Source organism: Phalacrocorax carbo, chromosome 3 (assembly GCF_963921805.1).
Source record: "Phalacrocorax carbo chromosome 3, bPhaCar2.1, whole genome shotgun sequence".
Lineage (NCBI taxonomy): Eukaryota > Metazoa > Chordata > Aves > Suliformes > Phalacrocoracidae > Phalacrocorax > Phalacrocorax carbo.
Genome location: NC_087515.1, coordinates 27046174 through 27073976, shown reverse-complemented (window position 1 = coordinate 27073976; position 27803 = coordinate 27046174). Strand labels below are relative to the sequence as shown.

The following is a 27803-nucleotide window of genomic DNA, read 5'->3' as shown; positions in this document are numbered from 1 at the left end:
AAATACGTTACAAGTGTATTTTTGTTCATTTGCTATCAAATTTAATAACAACCAGTGGAATTGAGTTCAACCAAAATGGTTTCATATCAGACTTCGAATACATACTTTTAAATATTAAAAGATAATGATTTGTATGGCATTGTTATATAATGCATTTCTTGTCTTCTCTTGTGTGCATGTGACGAATTCCAGTCGATAAGCCCAGGACTCTGGAGTCAGTTGTCTGGCTAGTTATTAAGATTAAGATAAGTACTGAGAAGGGAAAGATACAGCGCATTGTACTGCCCTGCTGGGACGGGGCCACCTCGGATTCCAAGTGTAAACAATGCATTAGTTCTCCCTGGCTTATTTCAAACCCGAGGTGTACACTGTAAATATTTGGGAAATATGATGGAAAGAGTGTGGAAAGACTTTTAAAATTTTTATCCTTTAAATTTTAGTACTAAAAATTGAACCTTAGCCCCACCCCCTCGGGTCCCAAATCATTACTCATCCGTACAAAGCCAAGACCAATTTCTGTTAATTACAGATGAAAAATAACATTTTTTTTCCCTTACCCAAGCCATAAAAAAGCAGACAGACATTTGGACGGCGTTATCACCAAGCACTTCGTGCTGAGTGTGCCACAACAATAACAACATAGTTAATGCCCGCACAGCAAAGCTCAATTAGGCTTTTTTGGGGAAAAGGGGGGGAATAGGACTGGAAGGCCTGAACTGTTGAATGCTGAAGCTAATGCAAAGTCTCCTGATGACTTCAGTAAACTTTGGATCAGGTCCAAAATGAAAGTTAGTGAGGTCAGTGCTTTCGGAGCATGTTATTGCTGGTGTCTCTGTGGTGGAGTCCTAAGGGCATCACGCTGTCTTTGTCAAAGAGAAAGGGGGAGAAAGTTTTCTGTTATTCCAAAATATTACTGAGATATTTTTTTAAAAAATTGTTTCCTGAAGTTCAGTTGTTGATTCTCACTAACTTTAATAAATACGCACTTTGCTACAAAGCGGTAGCCGACGCTTTCAAGACAGAAGGTTGACTTGTCTGTAGGATCGCTGGAGGAGTGATAGAAAGCAGTAATTTAGAAAGTGTATTGAAGCTGCATGCTGTGCACTGTAGACCGCTGGGTAGCAATTAATTTTTGTTAATGAATTTAAAGCTGGATGTATGGAAATGGTTGTGTAAAATGTATACACTGCTAAACAGCTAACTAGTCCTTGGGGTTTGCATTTTCGTTATCTGTATGTAAATCATTTCAGCGAGCATGATCTAATGAGTCAAAAACTGCTCTGAAATTTGAATTGAGGTTTGCAAGACACTTTAAAATCCTCATGCCCTGCTTCATGATATGGCCCTTACAGTGAAGCTGTGTCTATGCTCTGATTAATTGCATCTTATGTGGAGATAGTTTGTAGGTTTTATTGTGTTTCAGAAGGGTTATTTCTAATCTCTGGGAATATCTTGCATTAGTGGGGATGTGAAATTAGGGAACATTCAAAACCATTCAAGAGAAACAAGGAGCACAGCTGAATGGTCCCCAGTGACCCCTACTAAATCTTATGTTTCTTATGTGGTAGGAAATAAATAAAACAATAAAATTAAACATTTAACTGTAAAAGGCTGTCTGACAAAACCATGCAAACGGCTTTTTCCTGAGCGTCAGAAAGTTCTATTACTGAATTAGAAGCTGTCTCATTCCTTCATATGCCAGTTAAATCATTGTGCTTCCTTAGCTCCCCTAAGGTATACGCTACGATTTCCTCTTAACCAGCAATGAAGATAAATAGCTCCTGTATCTTTGCTGTTTACAGTTATCCTAAGCAAAACCAAAATTAAAGCAGAATCACTGTGGCATCGCAGTTTCTTACAGCATCCTGAATATCGGACAAAAAGTTGGAATACCTCAGAAAGGATGTAGAACATATGAAATATAAAAATGTGTATGTGTGTATACTTGCATGCATATTTATACCTTCAATTACTAATAGACATCAAAAAACTGAGTAGTTAAAATGATATCTAAGCTTGATGTGCTGTAACCAGATAAATGAAAGGTACAGAGTGGATTGGAATATTTGGAATACCACTTTCTGATTCCCAGCCCTTTTTTCACAGCGTGAGCATTATATCATGGTTGTGTACATTCCAGTTAGCTGCAAGTGAGAAATCACTGCTGAGGTCGCTGAAATGTCAGTGCCACATACGCTGAGGACAAAAATGCATGGAATTCCCTGTTATAACCCTAATTCTCAAAATTCATATGATACAGGAGGAAAATGTGTGTGTACTGCAGTCTAACAGAGACACTGGCTGGCTGAAAAGCCCTACAGACAAACCTGTGCCATAACCTATTTTAGGTTTTTAAACATTTAATACGCCAGGTGAGTAAGTTTAGTCTCTGGCACACGCATTCAGCTTTATGCGGTATATTCGCTGAATACTCTTGAAACCAGCTACATGTTTTTAAAGCTCTTTAGCTGAACCCTGTATGGTCTGAAATACCCAGGTAGTTAGCATTCCTGCCAATTTGATATGACTGAGACCTTTACTTGAACTGACCTCAGAAGGAATAGAAGACTAATTGAGGCAGCCCTAGTTCTAGCTCTCTAGAGGTGTAAAACACTGCAAATGGTATCTGGTGCATGCATAAAAAGGTTTACATAGTGGAAGAGGGATGTGGGAAGGAAAAGCAAGACTTTTCTTTCTCAGCCTCTCAGCAACCTTCTCCCTCCTCTACCCAAAGCTTCAAGAAAAAAATTGTTTTATTCCTATCTTAATATCATTGTATCGTAAAATAATAAGAAAGGAAGAAAAAAAAGGAAATGTACCCAAACAATGCAGAAGGTAAAATTAGGACAGTACTTGTGTGCCTCAGGGCTGTAATTAAAGCTATCTAGATAAAAAGAGATATTCTGCCTCAGATTTATGTTCTGAGCGGGGGGGGGGGGGGGGGAAGGCTGAAAGTGAAACACAGCAAAAGAAATTCGTAATTCCAATGTATTCAACTCGCCCATCAGAAGAAATGGCATTAATTCAGGTACCCAATTACTGTAATGTGGTTCAGAGCACCTCAATAGGTGTTTCAATCTCAAGCCAGGACTAACATTTGTAATCCTTTAAATGCACTTAAGAAATTGATGTTACAGCCCCACAATCTGTTAGGGGCCTTGCTTCCTGGCTGATTGCAAAGTATCCCACCATTAATTGGATCATCAGAATGTGATCCGCGTTCTGGTCCCCGGATTATGTAAGACTGACTTTGCTCTGACGCGCTGAACCAGAGGCTTCTTTTGCTGGATATTTTGACCCTTAATGTAGATAAGTGGTATTTTTCATCAATCTTAGCTTGCATTAAAAAAGGGAAATGTCAATTCAATGTGGGGCGTTTAACTTAATTCAACATCTTTTAATTTAATACCTTGGAAAAGTTAGTCCGTCTCCGACCTGCCGGAGACTTCTGCTGATGGAATGGTTTGCAGAGCGGGACTGGAGGCACGTCGTTCCCTCTCCATAACACGGTCAGGTCCCAAATGCCTCTTCATGCTTCATCCCTGTATGAAAGGGAAAGATAGAAAAACCAAACGGTCCCCTGACCATGCTTTGCCGTACCGGTAGTTTCTTAAGCTCCTTTGGACTGTGCCCTAACGACTGCTCTGTGTGCCTGAGGGAAAAGAGACAGACCAAAAAAAAAAAAAAGAAAAAGAAAAGAATTCAGTGTTTACTGCTCTGCTTTCGTCTTGGACTTCAGATTTTCTTGATTTTATTTATTTATTTATTTTTAAGTTTGTGAATCAGGGTGCTTTGATTTGCTCAATATTCTTAACGTGTTTTGGTGCTACAATAACAGATGGTTTGAAAATAGGGGACATCCTTTCTAAAAGGAGGCGGCTTTACCTGAAAAAAATTTATTACCAGAATAGGTATAGGACATGTCATAACACCTTTTTCCTTTTTTTTTTTTTTTCTTTCTCTCCTTTTTTCTTGTACTGCGTCATAAAAGCCCTCCTAGTGCTTCTCTTCCTGATACTGAATGCATTTGTCCCAGTGGTACAGACAGAAGTTCAAAGGCGACTCCAAAAAAGAAATGTGGTTTTGGTTTTTTTTTTCAATGAAAATAGTAAGCTTCTCAGTTTTCTGGGCATTGTAATGAGCACCAGATTAATTTGAGTCTTATCATGGGAAAACCATTATATGGTATGTTGTCTCTTGTCCTCCTGGTTATATTAAGAGTGAAGATGGTGAGGTGAGAATAACATTAGGTTTCATGACCAAAGCTTGATGTTTTTTCTGGAACTGGTGGTTACTAATCCTGGATATGGCAATGATTTCAGTGAAGTAGTACCTGCTACCTACATATACATATACGTCAAAAATCACTGGCAGGATCTGAATTTTTTTTTTTTTTTTGGTGTCTCAGAGAAAGAGCAAGCTCTTTTCACATGTTGTCACACAGAGGCAGAAGCTTATAGAAATCATTTTGCAGCTGAGGCTGGCTGACTTAGGTATCCTTTCTTTTGATTTCTGCAAAGACCTTGGTCTTATTTTTCCAACTCTCCTCTTTCCCCCCCGCCCTTTGTCAAGTCATTCAAAAATAGTGCCATACTGTGGGCAGGAAAAACTGCCAAGGCACAAGCGATGGTGAGGGGGTGGTTGGACATCATGTTTCACTGCCATCTTCTAGGCTGTGGAGATGTTTTCTGAGATGTCTTTAGAACATTACAGGTTGAGGAAAAACAAGCTTTTGAGGCAGCATCTTTGTTTCATGAGAAATGTTCGCTCCCAAGGATCGAACAGAAGAGGGCGGTTCTTGCATTTCTCCCACTCCTCTGCTGGCCAGGACCAATTCAAAGTCTGCCATGTAGGAGGAAAAAGGTTAAAACTTTGAGGCAGGGAGTTTTAATAGGAGGTTTGGGACAGTCTCATTAGATGTCTCATCCATACAGGTTTTGCAGCTGCCTAGGATGACACCTTGTGAGCTTTCTCAGTGTGTGGGAGAACATAGCTGTGCATGTCTTCGGTCCACATTAATTAGGTTTTGTATATTAGCAGACCACCTAGGTTTGCCTTCTCGCTGGATTTACAGACACGATAAACACAGATGCACAAAATGGCTTTTGGTGGGAGATATTATTGTGATCCTGAACACAGATAGGAAAAGAACTGGTTTGGTGTTTGGAGTGAGCTGGCAGTTTATTAAGAAATAACTGTGGACTGATCAGGAGGAAGCAGAGTTTCTGTTGCTGGGTTGGGGTCTGTGTGACGCTGCTGTTACTCATAGAAGGTAAGTGGCTCATACATAAATGCCTGACCTTGCTTTTTTTTTTTTTTTCTTCTCCTTTTTTTTCTTTCTCCCTTCTCCCTGATATGAATTGAATAGGCAGGTAGATATATACCGTTCTGGTCAGCCTAATTGGCGCTAGAGGTGATATGGTGCTACACTAGGACAGGATAACCTTTAGGTTTAGGCTCCTGGCTGGAGCACAAAGAACATGCATTCAATTCCCAGCGGTTCTCTGACTGGTCTCTTTACATTGCAGTGTGTGTTGGTCATGGTGGTCTTCTCTCTTTGCACTCGTTCAGCTCCTGGTGCAGGAGGATCTCACCTGGAACAATAGATACTGCTGAACTGTAAATAAGAGCCCTGGCTAGAGAATCCTATAAGCAGGTGACCAGCTTACAAAAATATAATACTTTTCTACCAAGCATATTTCATTTTACAGTATTTGAATCTCTGTGTTTTCCTTGAAACTGCCCCCGTGGATGAAGAATGTTTGTGCTGACCAGGTACATACTTGCTATTCTAACATGCAAAGAGGTATGCTTATGAGGGAATTACACCTACTTAAGCTTAAATATTTTATCAGGCAGTGCTGAAGGAAGCTTGTTTGGCCATGTTCAGACCTGGTATAAACAGCGTAAACCTTTCCTGAAGTGACTGCAGCTGTATGTACTTCGGCCAGACTTAAGTTTAGCTCGAAGACTTCCAGATAAGTACTAGTCTCACAACTCAGCTCATTCAACACCAATACAAAGCTCTTTTATGAAAGGAAAAACATAAAGTAATATAGGTAAGCCTATAACGATTTTGGCCAGAGAACAAACATATTGTTTCTTCCTGCTTGGAAGGGCCTAACGTTCTGTAGGGAGAGTAGGATCTGTGATATCTCTGGTATTGATAGCATTCCTACAGGAACTGCATTTTCCAGCAAGCTTTGTAATAGCCTAAGATGCTTCTGAGTTATTCCACTATATCAAGGGGAAAGGAAACCTTTTGTAGCTTGTGGCTGTGCCTTCCTGGGCAATTGATTGTAAACGCAGACAGTGTATCTCAGGGTGTTTTGCTGTATGGAGTTGCATTGGAAGTGCGTCACTTCCAATCCGTTTTAATTGGAGTGTTGGGTGACACTTCTCTGCTGCTTTATCCCCAGATAGAAAGCTGATCTACGTTTTTAGCTTTAAGTACACTACAAGGTTGGAAAGTAAAGTTGAGTTTGCAGTGAAGCAGATATATTGGCTTCCCATGTTTTGAAGACAAATGGAGTCTCATCCATCGCTGCTATACCAGTATGCTGGTGCTGTTTCAGGCTGCTTTGGGTTAGGATTTCAGTTTGCCCTTCCTTCCTAATGGGGTCCCTTGGTGGAGAATGCCATCCAAACGCAGGATGGATGAGATGCCCTAAGGACCTGTATCAGGCTTGCCTTTTTTAAGCAGTGCCTTGCTGAACTGTGAACTGGGCTTTTCTTGGAGTGCTGTGTGAGGATATGAATTCAACTTTGAGACCAAAAAAAAAGAGAAGGGAATAAACATCACACACAGCAGCCTATGTCAGCCTGAAAGCACACAATATTTGGTGGCAGTATTAATACGCATCTAAAATGATTTTCTTGTGGTGTCTTAAGTATTTCCCAGGGGCTCCTTTCTTTGTTCTAACTCCCTGTGGACGGGGCAGAGAAAAATGGCTGGTGCATTTGCTTTGGCCACTGTCAGCGACAGGCTCGCAGCAGAATTAATTCTGTCCTCTCTAATGACCGTCAGTTACCTCATTGCCAGGGAAATAGCCCCCTCCGTCTACGGGATCATAGCAACTAAGTTTCGTTACGCAGGACAACACGCTTCTCTCCTCCAGGCTGCCCACAAAGGCTGAAACATTTCCGCTTGCCTGTATGGCCAAGTGGCGCAGGCTTCTCTGTTTAGTAACACTTACCTGTCCCAGGGTAGGCTGTCTATTGACAGCTTGCATGCCCACTGCTTGGTATGTTACTGGTTTTGGCTTTTCTCTGAAAAGTAAACCCTGTGTCTCCTTCATGTTGGGGGGGTGGGGGGAAAGATTTAAAAGAAGTGGGCAAGATGAAACAAAACCACACGCTGTATCCCTCATGATCATATCCTCACCTGGGCTTCTTGATTCCCTGGGAATATGTGTGTTTAAATGCAAGACCAGACGGATGTGTATAAATACTGAACGTTTTTTGCATCAGGATGTGTACTTTTTTGGACTTGGACTCCTGCTGGAATTCGTGAGTCCACCTTTCACACAAGCCCAACTGCACAAAATGTGAATACTTTTCAAGGCAATGTTGATGAATTCAGCAAATTCAGACCGTCCTACACAGTGGTGCAAAACAAATGCCCTGTTTCTGTTTCCCAAACTTGCACTTGCTATGAAATTTACCTGTGCAATTAGTTGGATGCTGTTACTAAAAATGTAGGACATTTTTAGTGTCCCTTATAGCGTCCTATAAGGGAGCACTAGTCAGCATATTTTGATATGTTGTGAGTGATAGCTCCCACATACTAGGGTGTGAAGCTGAGCAAGTGTCTCTTAAATGGTTGATTTGGGTTTCAGTGTTGAGCCCAGCTGTTCCTTGAAACACTCTGTACAGTCCAGTGATTTAGCGTGTAATGGTCTTGCATAAGGAGGCAAATGTGAATCACAGGTGAACTACTTCTGAATGATGGCAAGGGTGTGAGCACTCTCCCTGACTTTGTCTTTCCCTTCCCAGTCTCTCATTCTCCCGTATATATTTCTTTTTCTTTCCTCTCACTGCCTCTTTGCAACACAGGTAGGCACATTCCGGTGTGACTCTGAGCCTGCTGTGTGCTGGTTAATCTGGTTCTTGTGTTTGATTTTAATGTCATTTTTCACCTTGCCTACTCTAAGAAGCCCATACTGTCTCAAGTAGCTTTGAACGTACCAGGAAGTATTTGCTATACAGTGAGAAGTGAAATGGAGAACGTGTCTTCACCCAAGATCTGGAAGTAGTAGGAAATGACCTTTTACACTACTTTTGCTTTTTAGATCTTTAAGCCCTAAGCCACCCTAAATCTATTGTCCCTATAAAAAGCTGCATTTTAAAAGGCTTTAGGAGGCTTGCTGACCTTGCAACCTACTTTGTAAGGAGTCTGCACCCACAGCTATTAAACAAAATTAATTTCAGCACTTTTAAATTGTTAATCTTGCAAAAGACAACTTGCTTGCTCTCCAGTGATCCCACAGGTCATCATTCTGTGAGCTGTAAGCCATCACTAGGGTTCATGGCTCTGAACATCATCAGTCTGCTTGTGGTCTCCCAACTGCCTTGGAAAATTAATTCCTCTGCCCTCCACTTTTCCTCCCCAGCAGCTCTTTGAGATCTGGGTGCTTGGTGAGCTGTGTGTGTGGCAGCTATTCACCAGTAGCCATGCCGCAGATTATTCTGATTTTAAGGTTACTCTATCCTAAATCAGTGATTCCAATCCTTAACTCATGGTAATGAACCTTAGGCAGCAGGACGTGAATTCAGGAAATGACAGTTTTAGCCTTCAGAGTGTTAGGGTTTCTACTGAAAGGGCTACATCTCTTCTAAGTTAAGTTTCCTCATACCCATGGGGCAGATGCTTTACCAGGTACTCATTTATTTTGAATCTTCTTCAGTGTATTTTTTCTGCCTGGCCATGAAACTCGGAAATGTTGCCTTTTTCCTTCCAGGTAGCGATATATGTGAATGCACGAGGGGTGGGGGAGAAAGTGTGTGCTGTATCTGCTATTATCATGCCTGGTTGTCCCTGCTCCTTCCGCCTCTTTTGTCTCTGCCACTCAAGCCAATTTCAGCCATCCGCCGACTCTCGTTTGGGATAATAGCCTCTCTTTTTACTGTTGTCTTGTCATGTTTGATTCGGCAGCACAAGGGTTTTAAATTAGCCAAAACGTTTGCATGCTGGGCTTACTCCACTGCCACTACCAGTTGTAGAGCCACTAAACCACTTGATGCTGAAATTGATGATTGCTCAGAAGGAATAAGAAATTGTTGGTGGCTACCGGGAAGATTCATTCACGCCGAGCCCCTTTTAAGAAACGTAGGGGGGAGGGAGAGAGAGATTTCCTTCATTTTCCTGCCGCCTGGCTGGTGGTTGTGTTGTGCTTCTGCCAGGTTCCTGCTGAGTGATTACAGCCTTGCTAGGCTGCGTAGTTCCTGTGATTTCAACATAAAAACAGAAGAAGAAAAACACAGAGGGAAAGGAAGGTGGGGATAAAGCTCCAGAGACTTGCAGTTCAATGCACTAATGTAGAATTGTGATGTTTTAACTCGCTGCTCACTTTAATTTATTTAATCTAGTTTATTTTCCCTGGACAGAAGTTTACCGGTTAGAAGTTTTACCCAGTAGAAGGCTCTCTGTATCGGCCTGCCTGAGTTGGTGATGCTAAACCACAGCGAGACTCTAAGCAGTTTTTAATATTCTCCGGATTAAAAATAACCCATCATTAAGGGGATCTGGGATCACTAAGAAACTACAGAATTTCTAATAATACCCCCACATCCTCCCCAAAATGCCTTGTTTATATTCCTGTTTAAAGATACGGAGGGCCAGTACATATAAGGGAAAAGAAAATGACAGCGCTTGAGAAACTGTACAAAGAGAAAACAAATGAAGCCATAGAATTAAATGTGAATGACTAGGGTTGTACGAGGGATATAATTGTATTTCAGAACTATATGCAATCACATATGCAAAGTAAGAGAGGCATCGTTTATTTCCATAGAGTGGATTTGTTTTCTTTTTGGAGAGAGTGTATGTTTTGGCACTGTTCTGTTGTGGGTGGTTGGTTGGTTTGTTTGTTTTTTGTTTTGTGGTTTAGGTTTTTTTTATATATATATTCTAGCACTAGCTTCTGGTTATGGTGATGTTAGTAGTAGTCAAATGGTCAGAAAAGGTCGGTAAGAGTCCCATGTACCATAGCTCAGGATTTCCAAGTCCAAAGACAAGCACTGTCTAACAGAGGGTTGTAGAAAATGTGATTTAAAAACAAAACAAACAACCAATCAAACCAATCCAAACCCTCTATTAGCCACATATATAGGTTCCCAGACAGTTAGAAGCACGGGTTCAGAGGTACAATTCATTATACACTGTCACAAATAAGACCCTAAATATAACACAGGTGGTAATACGATTGCATAGCATCTGAGCCAAGAAAGATATTCTCATTTGATCGAATATTGCTAACATTATTATTAGCAATGTTCTAGCACTTTTTTCCTGATTACTAAGCCACATGTTCTCTTGCATAAGATGCCCTTTTTCTGCTAAAAAAGAAAAAAAAAACCAAAACCTTGTGAATGTGATGGTGTTGGCATCCAACTTTATTTCTCTCTTGTATGTAATAAATCGTGAAGAAAAAATGTGAATGACTAAAGCTCTAAAAATACAAATCTAACTAAGAGGCCAAATCTCTAGGGCCCAGCAGTGCTGTTGTGCAAGTCTAGCTCTAAGGACTTCCGTCTGTGCCAATTAACAGTAGATTGGAAAGCCAGGCAACCATGATGGGTTTAGTCCTGTTATCTGTCTCTAACTGCTGCACTGTTCAGAATTGCTGATTTCTCTGCAAAATCACGACAGATGTATTACAGGAAAATGTATTGGTCGAGTAGCTAGTGAGAGTTAATGCAAAGGATAATAAGTAGCTAAGGCTATGTCCTCCAGCAGACTTTGATGTGGTTTGATAATATATGGGATGGGTCAACCTGCCCTATTAGCAAATGTAGCCAGTTTATGCTCTACATACAAACTAGAGATTTGATAAAGCACTGAATTAGTTTTCACAAGGTATTAGATGTTAGATACTTAATGGGATCATCATGCTTTTGCTACACTTGGTTAAGATGTATTCTGTAACAGAAACATGTGGCAGCACGACATTTCACCAGGAAAGGAAGCCTGTCTTGTGACTGAATCACAAGTCTGGGAATTATAACGTCCAGGCATTGCTTGGCTTCCGAGTTACCGTCTGCCTGATTTACCAGAGAGGTTTCTCTTTTCACATCTGCAGAACGGGACCATGTCCTTCCCTTTTCTCTTTGCCTTCTTGTGAAGCTTAAGCCACCAATGCTTGTAAAGTGTAGTTTGGTTGGTGGGGGGGTTTGGGGTTGGGTGGTTGGTTTGTTTTTAATCCTTGGATGCAAAGGGTACAAGTAATCATAATTCTGTGAAGCTTCGGTTGGATGAGACTAAGGCTGTCCCACTCAGTAGGTGTCGGGAAATTCCCTAAACTTGACAGCTGAGAATTTACAGGTTCAAGCAAATTTAAATAAGAAACCTTATTAGAGTGTGAAAGGAGAAGCTCCAGGTTTTGACATAGTGCTCCACAACGGTGCTCTGCACTCACTTTGTGCCAGTGTTCAACTAGTATTTGAAAGGTGAATTAAAACCGATAGCTCAGTGAAGCTAGTAAAATTTCTGTACAGCCAAAAATCCATTGGTAAGATATGTTACATGGGGACAACATCCTTGCCTTCACACACTTGCCCCTATTCTACCGGAGGGGAACGTGGGCGAAGAAAGTGACCTTCCCGGGACTGCACAGCAAGTCAGTCTCCAAAAGGGGTCCTTGGTGTGAGCATTCCCATTATATGAGCTGATGTTTGGTCCACTAAAGCAGGCTGCTGCTTTCTTTGGTTAGCTGGCAACACTTTAAAAAGCTTGTTTCTTTGCTATCAAAGAAAGGGCTGTAAAATGACTCTTTTTTTTTTTTTTTTTTTTTTTTTTTTTAGGTTCCATGTTTTTGTCTTGTTAAATAAAAGTCTAAAACTGCTGCCAGCAGCATATGCCCACAGCTACCTTCAGAAAACTATGCTTGAAAACCCATTAACCATTTTGTATTTCTCACATGAATCTAATTTTTGCTAATGTTATTTTTCCTTGTGTTTACATATACTGTTCTTAATTACATTTGAAATGCATAATTTTATTTTCTCTAACATCTTACTACTTACGCAAGTAGCCAGTCCTGAATGACCACAGCCAGGCTTTGCACTTCTCCTAGCGCTAGGGAGACATTCCTACCTTTTCGTGAAATGCAGCAAGAGTGTCATGGATAAAATGATCCTGTTTGAAAGGATAGAAGCCGCATCCCAATATAGATCACAGTGGAAAATGACTCAAAATTACATGACAGCTTCTCCCCCGTCTGCCCCCCTCCTTCCCTTTCTCAGCCTGTTTCCCTGTCAGGCCGCAGTAAGAAATGCGTTGTGTATTGTGACATTTTAGTTTACTGTTACTAATAATCCCTTTGCATCTTTCATTAGCGTGTTATTTATAGGATCGCGAAAGGGCATCGGTACCACTCAGTCTCTGAGGTGGCGCTGCCGGTGTCCCAAGGACTGAAATGGTTTTTAAAAGCACTGGGCTGCACCCTGGCCTCAGCAGCAGGCTTGTCTAGCTCTGTTAGAAGCCTGTGCCACGCTTTGGGCTGAAATCCCGCATTTTAAAACCCGCTGAGGTCAGCATGGACTTCAGATGCTTGTATAAACAAGAAGACTTTGCCTCACAACTCCTCCTAAGCCTGCACCTGATGAGCCGCTCGGAGCTGGAGGGCTGTGTTTTCCCTAATAAATTCCTTTTTTTGAACCCACTTGTTAGTCAAGCGTTGTGCACACTAACTACAGCGAGGGCCCTGGGCATAAATTACTCTCGCGTGGCACTGTCTCCGAGCAGCCCCCCAGTTATGGATTACTTTGTTCTCGACTTGACAGGAACATAATTAGAACTGTTGATGAAATCTACCAAATTGTTCCTCCGTGGCCTCAATGGTCAGGAAATTTGGCTGAGTCGTATTTGTCACCGACGTAAAGGCTCTAAACACTTCATATTAACTATGTTATTAATGTGCCCTCTAATCTGTCCGTGAATTGGTAACACTTGGAGTGAGCTTGTGCTCTAATAGCACCTTGTGATGAATACATTGTAATGCTGTTAAAAAGTTTCTGGAAGGTGGAAAAAAAAACCCCACACCTTCACAAAAAGTGAACGTTTCTAGGCTGTTTATTTTCTCTGTATGCACATTTTTATGTTACACGGTTTTGTTTTGTTTAATTGGAGATTCATTTAGGCTTTACATTGACAGACCGTTTTCTGTTCTATAGGATTTGCTGACATTTGGGCTGTTTCATTGCCAGAGGAGGCTTTGTGTGTCCCAAAGGAAGTGAGTGATCTGGCCATAACAAATCCTGCCAAAATATTTTAACACCGTTACGATTTTCTAATGCAATGCATAGTGAATGTGACTAGAAAAGGATGGTGAGTCCATGAAGGGGGTTTGCTCCCTCTCCTCTGCGATTTGTCTGGTGGAACGAGCACGCAGGAGCTGCCGGGGGTGGTGGGGGATCGCAGCCAGCAGTGGGGGGGTTGCTTTGCCTCCTGAAGTGTATCACTTCAGACACAGCAATGGCTCACGCTTCATCTTTAAGCCAACCTTTCAAATTTTGGTCCTGCTTGTGAACTTTCTGCGAGTCCAAGGTGTTCAGATACACTGTTTTAGTTATGCTAAATAAGCACATTTTGGCTGTTGTAATTGCTCAGTAAGTTAAAACATGGGAATGTGTGCTAGGCACAGATGAGAGAGGAGAAGGCTGAAGGTCCTAGAAGTTGACAAACTGCTGTCTTGGTAAAACTTAACTCTTACCTTCAAAACAAGGGGCAATCTCGTACTCAGTATGGTTTTGAAGAATGCTGAGGTGGCTTTTAAGTATATAAGCGACTGTGCTTAGGTAAAGTGTTAGAAGACAAAAATAAGAGTTTTCATATGTAGCGTTCAGGGGATGAAGGCAATTCTGACAACGTAATGTTTAGCATAGAGCTGGAAGTATGGGAAAATAGTAATTCAGATCCCAGAGTTATTCTCTAAAGCAACAGGTAAATTAGTTGCCGTTTTTCTAATACCTTGGTGATTTGCTTATATTAAATTTAATACCACCCCCATGCCCCCCCCAAAATAAACCACGGCTAAAGTTAGTATTAAGTAAATACTTTAAAACCTAAAACCAGCAATCAGCTCAAAATACGCTGACTGCAGAATATCAGCCGTCATCTCTTGTGCCCAACATACACCATGTTGAATTACTCTGGCAATTAGCTTCTGTAAGAGGATAAACTTATTTTATATTTACATACTTGAGAATAAACAAAGTAACTGACCGTCTGTACCAGCAAATTTTGCTGAAGGGAGGAAAGCTAGTGAGGAATAGAGAAGTTGAGCATGACTGCAGCTTTGGAAGTAGCTCCACATGAGCAGATCCTTCCGCTTCTGCTGAACAGCCCCGAGTTTCTGACTGGGTTGAGCTATTTGCCCCTGACCTGTGTTGTCAGGTGCTCAGATGGGCATAAAGAAAGTCAGGCCTTCCACTGTTGATGGGTGTTTCCCCCTTAGATGTTTCTCTATTTGTCTTTGAATACTGAACAAATTGCAAGTTCTCACGCTCATCTCCTAAGCCCTCATTGAGTTTTTGCTGGGCTCACTCAAACTGCCTCTTCCCTGTGGGCACTCTGTGCCACCTCCTGGGTCCCAGGGGCAATGATGCTGTTACCAACAGGAGGGGAGTGTTAACCTGTGAGTTAAGCCTGACTTTGAGGCTTCATTTTATGATCTTAGTATTTGTAAATTAAATGGAAATCTAACTGCACCCTTCTCATGCAAATCAATCTATTTCTAGTAATGAGCAATTTAAGTGTATATATATATTTTTTTTTTTCAATACGTAGTTGCCACCTCTGGAAATCAGGACCAGAATTCAGGATGTTCAAATTAGGTGTTAGTGCGTACAGACATTCTGTTGATGACTCTATTATTAGCATAAAGTAGACCAGTACTTTCCCTGGATCTGTTTCTTTTCACTGCTTTTGTCTCTTTCTCTTTCAGTTAATCTCATCTATGTTTTTAATCTACTTTTAATTTCACCCTTTAATTCATTCCTACTGAAGCCACAGGATCTTGGAGAGCTTTCTAAATAATTAGATATTGTTATTTATTTGCAGTATGTTCAAAACTGAATTACATTGTCTTTCGTTCATAGTATTGTTTTATCACTGTTCTAAAATGGGATATTATTAGGGGCATTCTTACCCAAAAGCATGCTTTATGCTGTCCTGGATGTACTTCATCTGTCTTTCTAATATGCATTCGCTACTAAAAAATTTTCTTGAAGTGAATGACTATTGTATTATCCTTGAATGTTACTAGGTTTCTGGGTTTCTTTTCTTTTTTTTTTTTTCTCAGTGGGAATGTCGTGATATGCATCCTGTACATACAAAACTAACTTGTGTCATTCAGTAAAACAAAATGCATCATAAGCAGAGCTTAATCCTGTTTTCACTTTTTGTTTAAGAGTAGGAAGTAAAATTATTTCTGTAGAAACCAAGGCACTTACTCAAGGGGGAGGTTAATACATAAGTGGGGTTTTAATATCAGAATTGGGCCCTAGAATATTAATTTGATAAAACTGTATGATCTTACCATGTGAGCTGTGGAGAGCCTATGCTAGTAGGTGCTTGTGTTTGAAATCAGGATTCATAGTTAATCATTCTAAGAAATAGACTTATCACTTCATAAACTCTAGGAAAGACTGTTTTCTTTTCCAAACATTTAAATTACTCAGCCGTTTTATACATTAAAACCCAATTATAACTTACAGGGCATTTCGAAGAATTTTCAAAGCTATTTCTTTTAGGAGCTGTACACAGAGAGAGGCTTTAGCGCCGAGTAGTTCGTATTCTCAACTGCATCTATTGTTTTTTTCCTAGCAAAATACGGTTTCAAGAATGTTCATTACCAGACTAGTGACTACAAATCCCAAACAGCCAATACCACTTTCAGAACGTGCAACATGTCCCTTAAAACTAGCTAATGAGCTCCAGAATATAGCTTAAAAATACTTTATTTCCTTTCTCTGAGAAGGTAATGACCAGGTTAAAGTAAAGGTTTATTCTTTCACCTCTCTTCTGCCACATTACACAGACTGCATGCAAAACACATTCAGAGAGAAAAATGTGCTGCAGGATTTTAGGGAATGAGCTGTACCTGCTACTGAATGGTATAGATGAGCTTGTTTTAAGCACCACCTTCTTGGTTCTCAGGGCCAGCTTAATACTTGAGCTGGACTGGCATACATCAGTGGCATTCTCCTTCTGAAAACTGCCTTTCCTAGAGATGCATAAATCTGTATTGTTTCTCAGAGCATACAGCAAACCTGATTTGACAGAGTCCAGCTATGAAGTTGTATGTTACTTGACACATGTGAAATCATGTTTCCAAAAAATATACTGTCTAAAGCTACCGACTAATCTTTCAGATTATTCATTTGGATATTTGGATGCTGATTTCGCAGCAGGAAGGTATATGTGAAACAGAGCACACCAATCTAGGTCAGGAAATGACTGGTGTAGTTGTATATAGTGCAGTAGCTAGGGAGTGCATGTAAGTATGAAGACCTAAAAGATGCACGTGACACTAGTGCCGTTACAAGGCTACCTAACAAAGGCACCCTTTTCCTGAGCATAGCAAGCTGTCCCCACAGCATTATTCACCTGTTGGGAATTAATAGGGTGGTGTTTGGTAAATGTTGTATTCCCAAATCAAGGCTTAGCTACCCGTGGATTGCAAGGAGTTGAAAAGAAGGTTCATAAGATGGAAAAATCCTACTTTTAAGGCCTAATAAGAGAGAGAATAAGATTTTAAAATCAGAGCCTGCTTTCTAAAGACTACCGTGGGCCCAGGATCCCCATAGAAGTAAAAAAAGCCGTTTGCTTTAACAAAACGAAATAAAAGGGGGTTAAGTGATTGCTCACCCCCCTCGCTCTGTATCTTGCAGTAGAGCTGAAGTTCAGCTAAGAGCCTGGTGCTTCTCTTCATGAAAAGACTGTATGAATGAAAGGTTGCAAAGATATTAGGCTTTACTAAGTCAAGTCATACTTGTCAATAGCTTCTCTTGCTAGATATTTAAAGTTCAAGTGCTTGTTTGCTTTAGTTAAGTGCTCTGAAGTGCTTTAAAAAACATTGGCCCATTTATATAAACAAATAGAGAAACTCACTGATAGTCTTCCCAGTCAGAGTGTGTTACCCAATATTTGGATATCCTTCCTTGGGTCTGAAAAAGATTTGCACTAGCAACTTCTAATACATGTGAGTCTTTGTTAATGGAGTATTGTATTATATCATATTATTCGATCGTAGACACTGTCTGTGCTGAAACACAGTTTCTCTGTCGCACACAACCATGAGGAAATACAGGGGAGTCAGTAGCTCAGAAACTTATTTATCCAGAGCTTAAGTGTGACTTGATAGGAAGAATAAGCCAGAAACCTGATTTCCTTTTGGAATATTTGCAGTAGAGAATTAATCCTTACACCTCTCCCATATTTTTCTTCCTCTTACTCAGCTATCCTAACTCAGGAATCTCTTCTAGTGCTGAGAGTCAGGCAACCAAATTTAAACGCATCCTCAAACCATGGGAGAATCCTGTTCACACACACATGACCACTCACAGAAAGAAAGGAAACTACCAACATTAATTGGTGGTGAAGGTGAAGATTGGGGTAGTATTTACATGCTTCCCCACAGTGTTCCCTGCCAATGTTGTAGTGCTTCCCTGCCAGTTGTCCTCATGGTAACAGCTGTACCATCACAACATTGCTCTTCTGAAGTAACTGTTGTGATGCTGAAAGCCCAGGAATGTCATAAAATTGAGTATTGAAAGTTATCCTCTTTTCTATGTATAAAGAAATAAGCATTATTTGGAAGAATCACTGGGCATACGTTATGTAGTAAGGTCACGGCAGTTAACTCCAGAAGAAAAAGTAGCTAAATACCATCAGCATCTAACGCCCCAAAATACAACATAATATGAGCTGTTGTAACTGGGTGCTATCTTAAAACTAAAGTAGCATCCTTCATTTTAAAGAAGAAAAGAAAAAAAAAAAAAAGAGATAGTTCGTCCTAATAATTTTGATCTGCGTGTGTTTTCTTTTTACCTACCTCATCTCACGTACTGTCTGTGAGATTCAGGGGGGTGTCATAAGCAGGTGGATTTAGAGCTGTTGCTAATTTAAACTGCATTTAATAAAACACAAGTTTGGGATATCTTACAAATCAGTGAATGTGGCGTAGTTTGAAGATTGCTTTTGTCAAGATTGATTAGCTCAAAGAGAAACCTTTTCTAAATATTGGTTGTGAGATTAATCAGGCGATGTAAGACCTTGAATTATTCCTCATCACAGGAAAACAATGTAATGTATTATCTCATTTGATGATGGGGAAAATGTAACTTCTGAGGATTTAAAATTTGTGTTTTAAAGATTGGACCCAAGGAAAAACTGTCAGACTGTTTTTGTTTTTTTTTAAACTGACTTGTAATTTTCCATATTATACCTCACTTTCTATAACATATTCCCATATTACAAGCTGATAATACCAACATCATTACATTGAAGGATGTTCTCATTATTGACTCCATTCTCAATTAATTATAAGTTTGTCATGTTTTAATGAGTAGGATTAAACTTTCATATTCCAAATATATGTCTCGCTTTGCTTGCTTAGAAATTTTCTAAAGAAGGTGGTTGAACCATTTCTCTGAATTAGTACAAGGAAACAAAAATATTCCTTGTGCACATTAAAAAGAATTTACCGTATTTACAAACACTTACAGAAAAGCTTTAGCAGCTCTGTGCTTTGGAACAAAGCATTGAAATTTGGGCAAAAGCCTTCCTGTTCTTTTCTAGCCTTCTCTATGACAAACAGTTGTTGTCTTCACTAAAATAAAGACTTGTATAGGCATGTGTTATGTCCTGTAAAATACAGGATAGAAGAAGCACTAATGTATTTCAGGTGTACACTAAGTTTCACCGGGGTACTCTTTATTCTTCTTTAATAAATCACTGCTTCCTTCTATAGCCTTTTTTTTTTTCTCTCCCCACAAAATGAAATGATACTTTGTACTTTTACTTAATTGCCCTGTCTTTTGAAACCATGGTATGTTTGCAGCAACGCTGCTGCCACCTGTGCCTTTCAGATTCGGATTTGGTCCAATGCAGCTCTGCAGGGCATCTTGTCCGGCTTTCTCTTCAAAGGTCAGTGTGCATTAATAGACCCTGTTTATTCATCATATTTTCTAGCAGAAGTTTGATGTTTGTTTGTCTTTTATTTCCCTATACAACTTAACACCTTTCTCACTAGTACACATCAAATCCTTTCAAAGAATGGTGTTCTTTTGCTTATGGGCCTGCAAAATATACAAACCGATGGATGTATTCTAGTCCTGTTGTTGCTGGACTGTTCCTGCTGATTTCAGTATGGTTATGATTCCCCCCCATCTGTCAATAATAATTAGCTACCTGTAAGCAATAAGCACCAATAACTTTGGACTCTGTGTCAGTAGATGGGCATCACAATATGGGGAGGTACTGGTGTTTTGGCTGCATAAATCACAGCAGGTTCTTACCAAAGAAAAGCAGGCTCCTTACCAAAAAGAAAATCTTTCATTAAATATGCTTTACATTGCTTGTTTAGTCTGTATTGAATTAAAAGAGTAACCTTGCAATTCGAATAGCAATGTCAACTGATATTACAGTTTGGATAATAACGTATGAGCGTGATTTGAAGGAGGTTGGATCAGCATGTCCCTCACCACGTAGAAACCCAAAGTCGTGGTAAATGCTCAGCAGCAATCTACACCCTGGGCTGTTTCTCATGAGACCTGTTACTACAAATAGCATGTAGTTGCGTTTGGGTATTCAGGTTTCGACAGGATGTGGCTGCTCTTTCTCACTTACCAGATGGCTTTCCATGTACCATCACCTGTCCTAGTGCTCCTCCGCCTCACTAACAGAGTTGTGACAAGAGCTGTTGTGAAAGCTGCTTTCTGCATGTGGCCACCATAATTATCACAGATAGGCACCTTTATTTAGCAAGTCCACGTACATATTACTGTTGCAAATGTCTTATGCTTGGGTACGTTCATTTTGTATCTGTGGTGTTGATATTCGGCAGCCTAATCACAGAGTTAAACCTGTGTAAGACCCGCTTGATCTCAGGATCAGGCTTTGTACGTCTGTATGATATGGTGTGAATTTCTTCATACTCCTGTTTGGAGGAACATCTATACCTTAGCTGTAGCTTTGTGTTACTTGAAAGTAATTCAGTAATCTCATGCATGGCAAGGGAAGTTTTATGCTGCAACTCCCCATCACCCATCCTCACGCACGTTTTCTACGTGTATCATTATTACCATCAGCATCTGTCTTCTGAGTGATGATTTATTCGTCTCTAGGTCTCTGTCCCTTTATACAATACTAGATCTAAAATTACATCTGTCTACAAAGAAATGCATGGTCTAAAAGATTTAATACTGGTTTCAAAATTTTATTGCCAATAACCAAATGTTGAAATTGCTTTAAAGTAACAAGTAATTATTTAGAAAGAAGTAGGAAAGAGTTAAAAAAAAATAAAGTTTAAAAAAAAAAAAAATCCCTTTCCCAGACAAACTGGACCCCCTTCTTCCAACAAAGCTGTTGCTGGAGGTTTCAGTGGTATGAATAAATGTATTTCTTTTAACACTTTTGTTGTTTAAAATGCTATTGTTTCATCTGAGGTGTGAGGAGATGTGCTAACCTTGTCAATGTGGGTGCAGTAGAGCAGAAATGATAACTGTATATACTTTTTTTTTTAACAAAAATATTGAGTGAATGTGTGTGTGTGTGTGTGTGTGTGAGAGAGAGAGAGAGACAACTTATTTAAATCCTGAATACAGTTCAGACCTCATATGCATTGTTAAAAAAAAGCCCTAAAGAATTGCATATGGATTAGGGGGATGAATATTCTATTATTTCAGTCTGTTCTGCTGATCTTCTTATTGTGACTTTGCGCTTCAGAAATCTGCCAGGAATTTGGCTTTGCTGTACTAGGCAGTAATTTTAAATGTGTATCAAGCACTTGATAGTGTATGATTTGCGTGCTGTTGCATTCCCATTCCCTAAATTTTCCACCAATTTATTACTTTTTTCATACTGTTTTAATATTTCAGGATGATGAATATATACAGCATCATTAAAGGTAAATAAAAAATGCATGAAATTAAAAAATGGAATATTAGATGTTTCTTTGCTGTAATCCCTAGGTCCAATAGGAATGAAATGTCTCTGTTCTGTCAAGTAATCCCTAAACATGATTAGGGACCTTGTAGTTTCCACATAGCCCACATAATATTTGTATCATATAAGCCTATTTATGTAAGGTTTGAGTAAAAGTTGTTATTAGAAGACCTATAAACCTATTTTACAATTCCAAAAGATATGCTTGCCTCTTAATCTCCCCACTTTTATTATTTTGCTGGAGATGACAATACGTCCTTAATTCATTTTTCAGAATTCTGTTACATCTTTGGGGTACTTATATTGTGCATTAACAATCGCAATGAAATGTATTTTTAAGACAGAGGACTGAGTTCAACAGTTCATCCACTTGTGTAGTGTCTCCTTAAATCTGCACTGGAAGGGACGTGCACCTCTTTCTAGGTCTCTTCTTCGATGTCCGGGCTTAATCTGAACTGGGGGTCAGGAGATGTAGGGATTGTTTTTCTGATTTTGGGGAAGGGGAGATGGAAAGAGAGCGAGTGGATTAATTTTGTCTTTAAATCGTGTGATAATATATTATCAGTGATGTAGGCGCTTCTGGCAGCATCACAGGAAGTTTTAGAAATCGTCTTCTGATTTGATCAGCCAATAGCACAGGTTTAGGGAGAAAAAGCTGGAAAGAAGGAAAATGGGGGGAGAGTTTTGAATGACAAGGTTGTAAGGTGGGCGAGACAGTAGCTGTTTCCAGTTCAGTTTCATTATTTCCTCCTGTGACACGTAGAGCTGGGGATGCAATAAGCCAACAGTTCCCATTCCCTGCCTCAGCCTCTTGCCTGGGCAGCAGAGGCGCTCGTAGTTCCATCCTGTATGTTGTTAGGCTGAATTCATTAATGGTCAGAGGTGTTCAAGTTCTGTGGACTCACAAGGAAGATAAGTAAATAAATAAAACCAGTAACATATATGGTTTGAGTAGACATTCACTAAGAAAAGATTTTCAAATGATAGCTGGGGACAGCAGTGGCAATTCTGTATTTCCCATAAGGAAATTTGAGCTTATATTAACCTTGGACTATCTACTCTAAAAAAACCCTGTGGAAATACACCTGTATTGCTTCCACACTGCACTGAAATTTTACTTTTATTTCATTTTTGGCAGTTAGTGTGGCATTTGAGCAATAGCTCTATTCTTGTATTTATGAACTGAGAGAAGCAAAACCACTCACTGCTGAGCCTAGGGATCCTCTTCCAGGAAAACTGAGATCAATAACTGTTATCAAGTCTTCATTTACAGGGAGCGTTAAATGACCACAAAGTCCTGATGTTCATCAATTAATAGGGTGCGCTTAAAACCAGTCTGTCTGGCCTCCCCACCCTACCATACTCAGAACTGTTGATCTTTGCTATCATTTTAAACAGTCACTTTCAGTTATTCAAATTTCTTTTTAACTGGACATTCTGTATTACAGAGGTGCCAGTAAGTTAAAGGTAAGCCATGTTTTCCCTCACCAGCCTCCTCCTTCCTGCTAGCAGTGGAAGGTAGGAATGAGATGATGACACCTGAGGCTTGTTTTATAATCCAAAGCAGGGAATTGCAAAAATAAGCATTTTGGTACTCGGCAAGAAGGCAAATGCACACCCCAACTGGAGCAGAACACACCCTGAAAACTGAAAATAAAAACCTGACATGCAGAAGCATTTTGGCATGCCTTTATTGCCTCAGTTAAAGTGGAAAAGAGGGATTTGGAAAAGAGAGAGCTTAATTTAACAAAACAATATTATACTTTCGATCCTTAAAGTGAATGAATTATTTGGATACTTAGTGGTATAATGTCTTTGAATAATGCTGGTACTTAAGATAGAAAAAAATGATATTACGAATGTGCTGTGTTTGCCTCTTATGATGTTTTTACCAATTTGGCATTTATGGGAAGCAATATCATTGTTGCAAAGTTTCCAAATTGCTTTTTACACAAATCCGTAGAAATTAAATCTCCTCCTTGTTATGAAAATGAAGTGATGTCTTGAGACACTGGTATATTAGCACAAATCTGTGGAGACAATAAGCCCAATTCTGCTTGCTGTTATTGTGTGTCCACTTTTAATAGCTCCGAGAAGCTACGTTAGGTGTTAGGCTATTGCACAACAAAGTAAATAAGCACATGCTTAAGTGTAGCATGTGAGCAATAGCAGAGATGTCCCATAGGACCTCTTGTGCTTTAAGTTAAGCCCACACCTGACTGCTTTCGTGGCAAAAATTTAGCCCACAACGTGGAGTAGTGTGTGATGCAGGAATAATGGCAAATTATGTAAATTGTGAGCCTTCAGAGAGAAAGAACATCACAAATCAATTTCAAGCTCAAAGGAAACAACGTGACTACAGATCGGTGTAGGCCGTGTGAAGATTTTGGGAGACAGCATACCGTGTGGTGCAATGCAGCTTGGGCCAATTGTGGAGGTCTTCAGCAAAAGCCTGCTAGCGTTGTTCAGGTTTCTACTCAGAACAGCTTCAGGAAAGGCCACACACTACTTCTGAGAGGTGGGAAAATATAGTGGTACAGGTTGTACCGCCGCCAAAAAAACCCTAAAAGATATTTAGTAGAAACATATTTTGAATAGTAGTAATGCTGAGCTCTGAACGAAGGCGCTAGGTGAGAACTGTGCCTGGCCAGTGAGCGTTTTGCTGGGTCTTCCCCAAAACCCTGCTCGGCCATAGCTGCTGACAAAGGCAGTGTCAGCAGCGCTGACTCCAGGAGCAACACGTGCGTGTCTGAGGGACTTTGCCTCATTAGTAAGAGGCAGTCTAACATCCCAGACCCTTCCCCTGTCCCCTTGGACTGCACAGCTCAACACGTGTCAGAAGGGTACAGACACAACGTGGACTGGAAGAGAGACCAGGTCATGGACAGTCCAGGTGACTGGCATCACTTACAGGCGAGCCACCGTTTAGCAGGGCATGATGCAGAATTATTTTTAACTCAGAACCATAATGGGCCTTCACAGATAAACTTAAACTACATAAAAGTGCTGTATATGATGCATTTAAATTTACTGGCAGAATTAAGGCAAGACTAAGGCAAACGCATGATTGATTTTTACAAATAAAAATGAATCTAATAGATGGAGTAAAGCAAGATGGATCAAATTTTAAGATCTGGGAGCTGATTTACCTACATCAGATGTTTAATGGGATGCTTAATTTGATTGCGTCTCCAAAAACTACTCACAATAGTCAAGCCACTGACTAAATGTCTGTGTAATCAAGGCCTCTGTGTGCATCTACATCTTGATTTCCATGTACAAATAACCAGCAATTAATGCTGCTGATTGACTGTAGGGGACACTTTGAGGTTCAAAATGGCAACTCCAGGGTTTTGAGGGTCTTTTAGCGTTGTTTCACTATGTTTTTAGAAGTAAGTATAGTCAGACTTACGCAAGACTATGTAAACAAAAGCGTTTCAGCTCAAGTTGCAGAAGGTTCTTTATGGCTATAGCTAGAAAACATCTCTCTTCAGCAAGGTTAGTCACTTTATTGAGAGAGTTACGCTCTTTGTATTAAAACCAACATATTAGCCTACGTCTGTGTTGCCTAAGGGTCCCATCAGGTGGGTTTATATTTCCATATTTTAAAAAAAATCAGGAAAGATGTTTGAATGGAAGGACGAGAGCAGCTGTATACATTTTGTAGCAATCACACGGCACTGTATACTTTCTTTCTCAGGATTGAATGCATTTCTGAGTGGAAAGTCAGCAGTCACTATTTGGCACCGTTTTTAATTTTATTTTATTTTTTTAATCAGTCTCATTGTAACGTATATGAAGGACATCAGAATACCGGAGTGAGATTCTTGAAAATACTGGTGCTTCCTCTTTATTTTTACTGTAGTATTTCTACAGTAGTGAATTATCAATGGCATTAAGTCTTTTTATTTCCCATGGCACAGCGACAATGACTAAAATTAAGGGTGTTATGCTCACAGTCCCTTGCACCACTCATTCTACTATGGGCAAACTTTTGCTTTTTTCTCGTAGTAACCTTTACAATGCAACCGATAAACATTATTCCTGTTTTAATGACTCCCAAATAATGTCATATTTAAATGAAATGCAGTTTGCCTCAGCAGGGTTCTTTGAATTTATGAGCATTTTTGTCCCATATCCTACAATAATGTGACAAATATTATTTGCATTTTTACTGTTTTCTTGAATACTTTTAAACACCCATTTTTAGGAGACTTCAGATTGCTTTTGAACATATTTGAATGCATTTTTAGCTATCACCAAGCTTAAAATAGGAACCCTTTTTTCAGCTTATCTTTATTAAACACCTGTAAAAATCAGTGGTATTTCTTTTTTCTTATAAAGCTTTCTTCCCTTAATGAATGCCAGAAATGCTGCACAGTTTATTCTAGTATGGGCTTCTTTTCTTGGTGGTAATGGGCAGTAAATGGTCTGGTAATGTTTGTGCCATACACACAGACATTTACCTAACAGGATGTCATAAATAGTAACTTGAAATTGTAATGTAATGCATCTGATCTTTATCTATAATCAATTAATATTGGAACCTTTGGGCAACTTTCAGAAAAATATTATCCAGCATAAAGTCTTAGAAATTGATCATTCTGTACATATGATCATGCTCACAATGAACCTGTGATCTAAAGAGTAGGTGGCCAGGCATGATAGTGACCAATTAATTGTATTTTCTTATGGAACATTAACTTTGCATTTTTTAAAAACAAAATGTTTTAAAGTGGTTGGGGGGTAGGGAGGGGCGGTGTTGTTTGGGGTTTTTTTCGAATGACGCTTACTTTAAAAAGCAATTTTATTATTCAGCACCTTTATAACCTAGAAGTGGACTAGCAGCTTAATCTTGCTGTTAAAGGCAGATGTTCCAGTGATTTCACACAGTTTTTCATCATGACTTGGTTAAGTTTTGTTTTCCTTTGTTTGGGTTTTTTGTTTATTTGTTTTGATTGGGGTTTGGGTTTGGTTTTTTTTGAATGAAAATTGTCCTATCATTTCTAAGGCAATGTTTCATGTGCTGAATTAAATTAAAAAAAAAAAATCAAAGTAATTCTCGTATCTCTATACAATCATACTAAGACCTCTCTAACATTCACAGAAGTCAGTGGGAAGGTTTCTTTCTTGTTGTTACACTGCAAAAATAACTTCTGTGTATGTTTTTGTGGTCAAAAAAACCAAACAAACACCCTGTACAGAATTTTGCAAGTGATACCAAATCATTCAAAATAAGATTGCGGTCACTCAGCAGTCTCCATTTGAGCACTGTGCTAGACGCCAGTTAAAATTAGACCTCCTTAATGGACTAATGAGGGAAGGCAGGAGCAGAAACAAGAAAAAGATGACAAAAGTAAATATGCTTGTAAATAAGGAAATGACATGTTTGCTTTTGTGGCCTTTGATCAAGCCCAGGAGTTTATTTTCAAAGGAAATTGCGGGATGCTTGGGAAAGGAACAGCTGCCCAGAGTAATTGGAAAGGGGGAAAGTCTGTAGCACGCTGGCTACTGCTGCTCCTGCCTCTCTGATAAGATTGTAAGAGTTGCCAATATCAGTATTCAGTCTTGAAGCGTGTCAGGGCGCTTTCATGTGAACCGAACTGAACTGTCTGCGCGCTCCCTCCTGCTCTTCTTCCCGGCGCTCGTTGTTGCATTGAAGTCAGGGGAGAGGAAAAAAAGATTTGAGGATCGCCCAATTTGTTCTGACATAAAGAGATGTTTAGCTCTGTGAAAGGTGGTGGAGGCAGAGTGCCTGACTGACATTTCAACAGGCTGTCTGCTGGGATTGCTCACTTCATGTCCCTTCATATTCCTGCTGTCCTGCGCGAGTGCTCTTGTCTAATCTTCACAGCGAGAGCACCAAGAGTCCCCTGGGCTTCGGTGCTCAACACCTTGTTAGATGGGGCGTACGGTGCTGTAGTTCCTGCTTTTGTACTCGCTTTTGCTCTAATCTTTCAGGCTTGTTTCAACTCCAAATAATTATTTTTAAGGGATTTGCTAAAATAACTGTGTGTATCTCCTAATTGCCTTGTTCTTCTCTTGGCAATGCTAGATTTGGGTGATACCAGGTAGAAAGACACAGGCAGAAAGAAAATAAAAGACCCCAGTAAGTCAAATGTTTAAGCAGCATTCTGTGCTTTTGTTTCTAAATGAAGACGCATTGACCTGCTTTGGCTGGTTTAGAAAACAGAGGACAGAAAATACTCATTGAACAACCAATGGAAAGTATAACATGTTGATAATAAAGCTAAGAGTGTCTGATCAGGCATGCTGAACTCCATACCGGGGGCTGCAGGGAAGTTTCGTTGTTGAGGGTTTGCTTTTATGATTCCGATCACGTTGTGATGCATTCTGGCGTGCCACATCCTGTTACATCATGTCAGGTCAGCCTGTGATGCTGAAAAACACTAAG

The 27803-nt window shown here is 39.8% G+C and overlaps 1 protein-coding gene across 21 annotated transcripts in view; it reads left to right on the top strand.

Annotated features, from left to right (window-relative positions):
* ESRRG (estrogen related receptor gamma) overlaps nt 1–27803 on the top strand; it is a 404109-nt gene that overhangs the window by 155646 nt on the left and 220660 nt on the right. For 10 of the 21 annotated variants that reach the window (XM_064446244.1, XM_064446264.1, XM_064446251.1 and 7 more), the window contains one exon: nt 13393–13451. The exons of 10 other annotated variants lie outside the window; for them this stretch is intronic. In XM_064446244.1, coding sequence (XP_064302314.1) covers nt 13393–13451 — 59 coding nt within the window. One more of the 21 variants, XM_064446249.1, reaches the window with a different exon arrangement.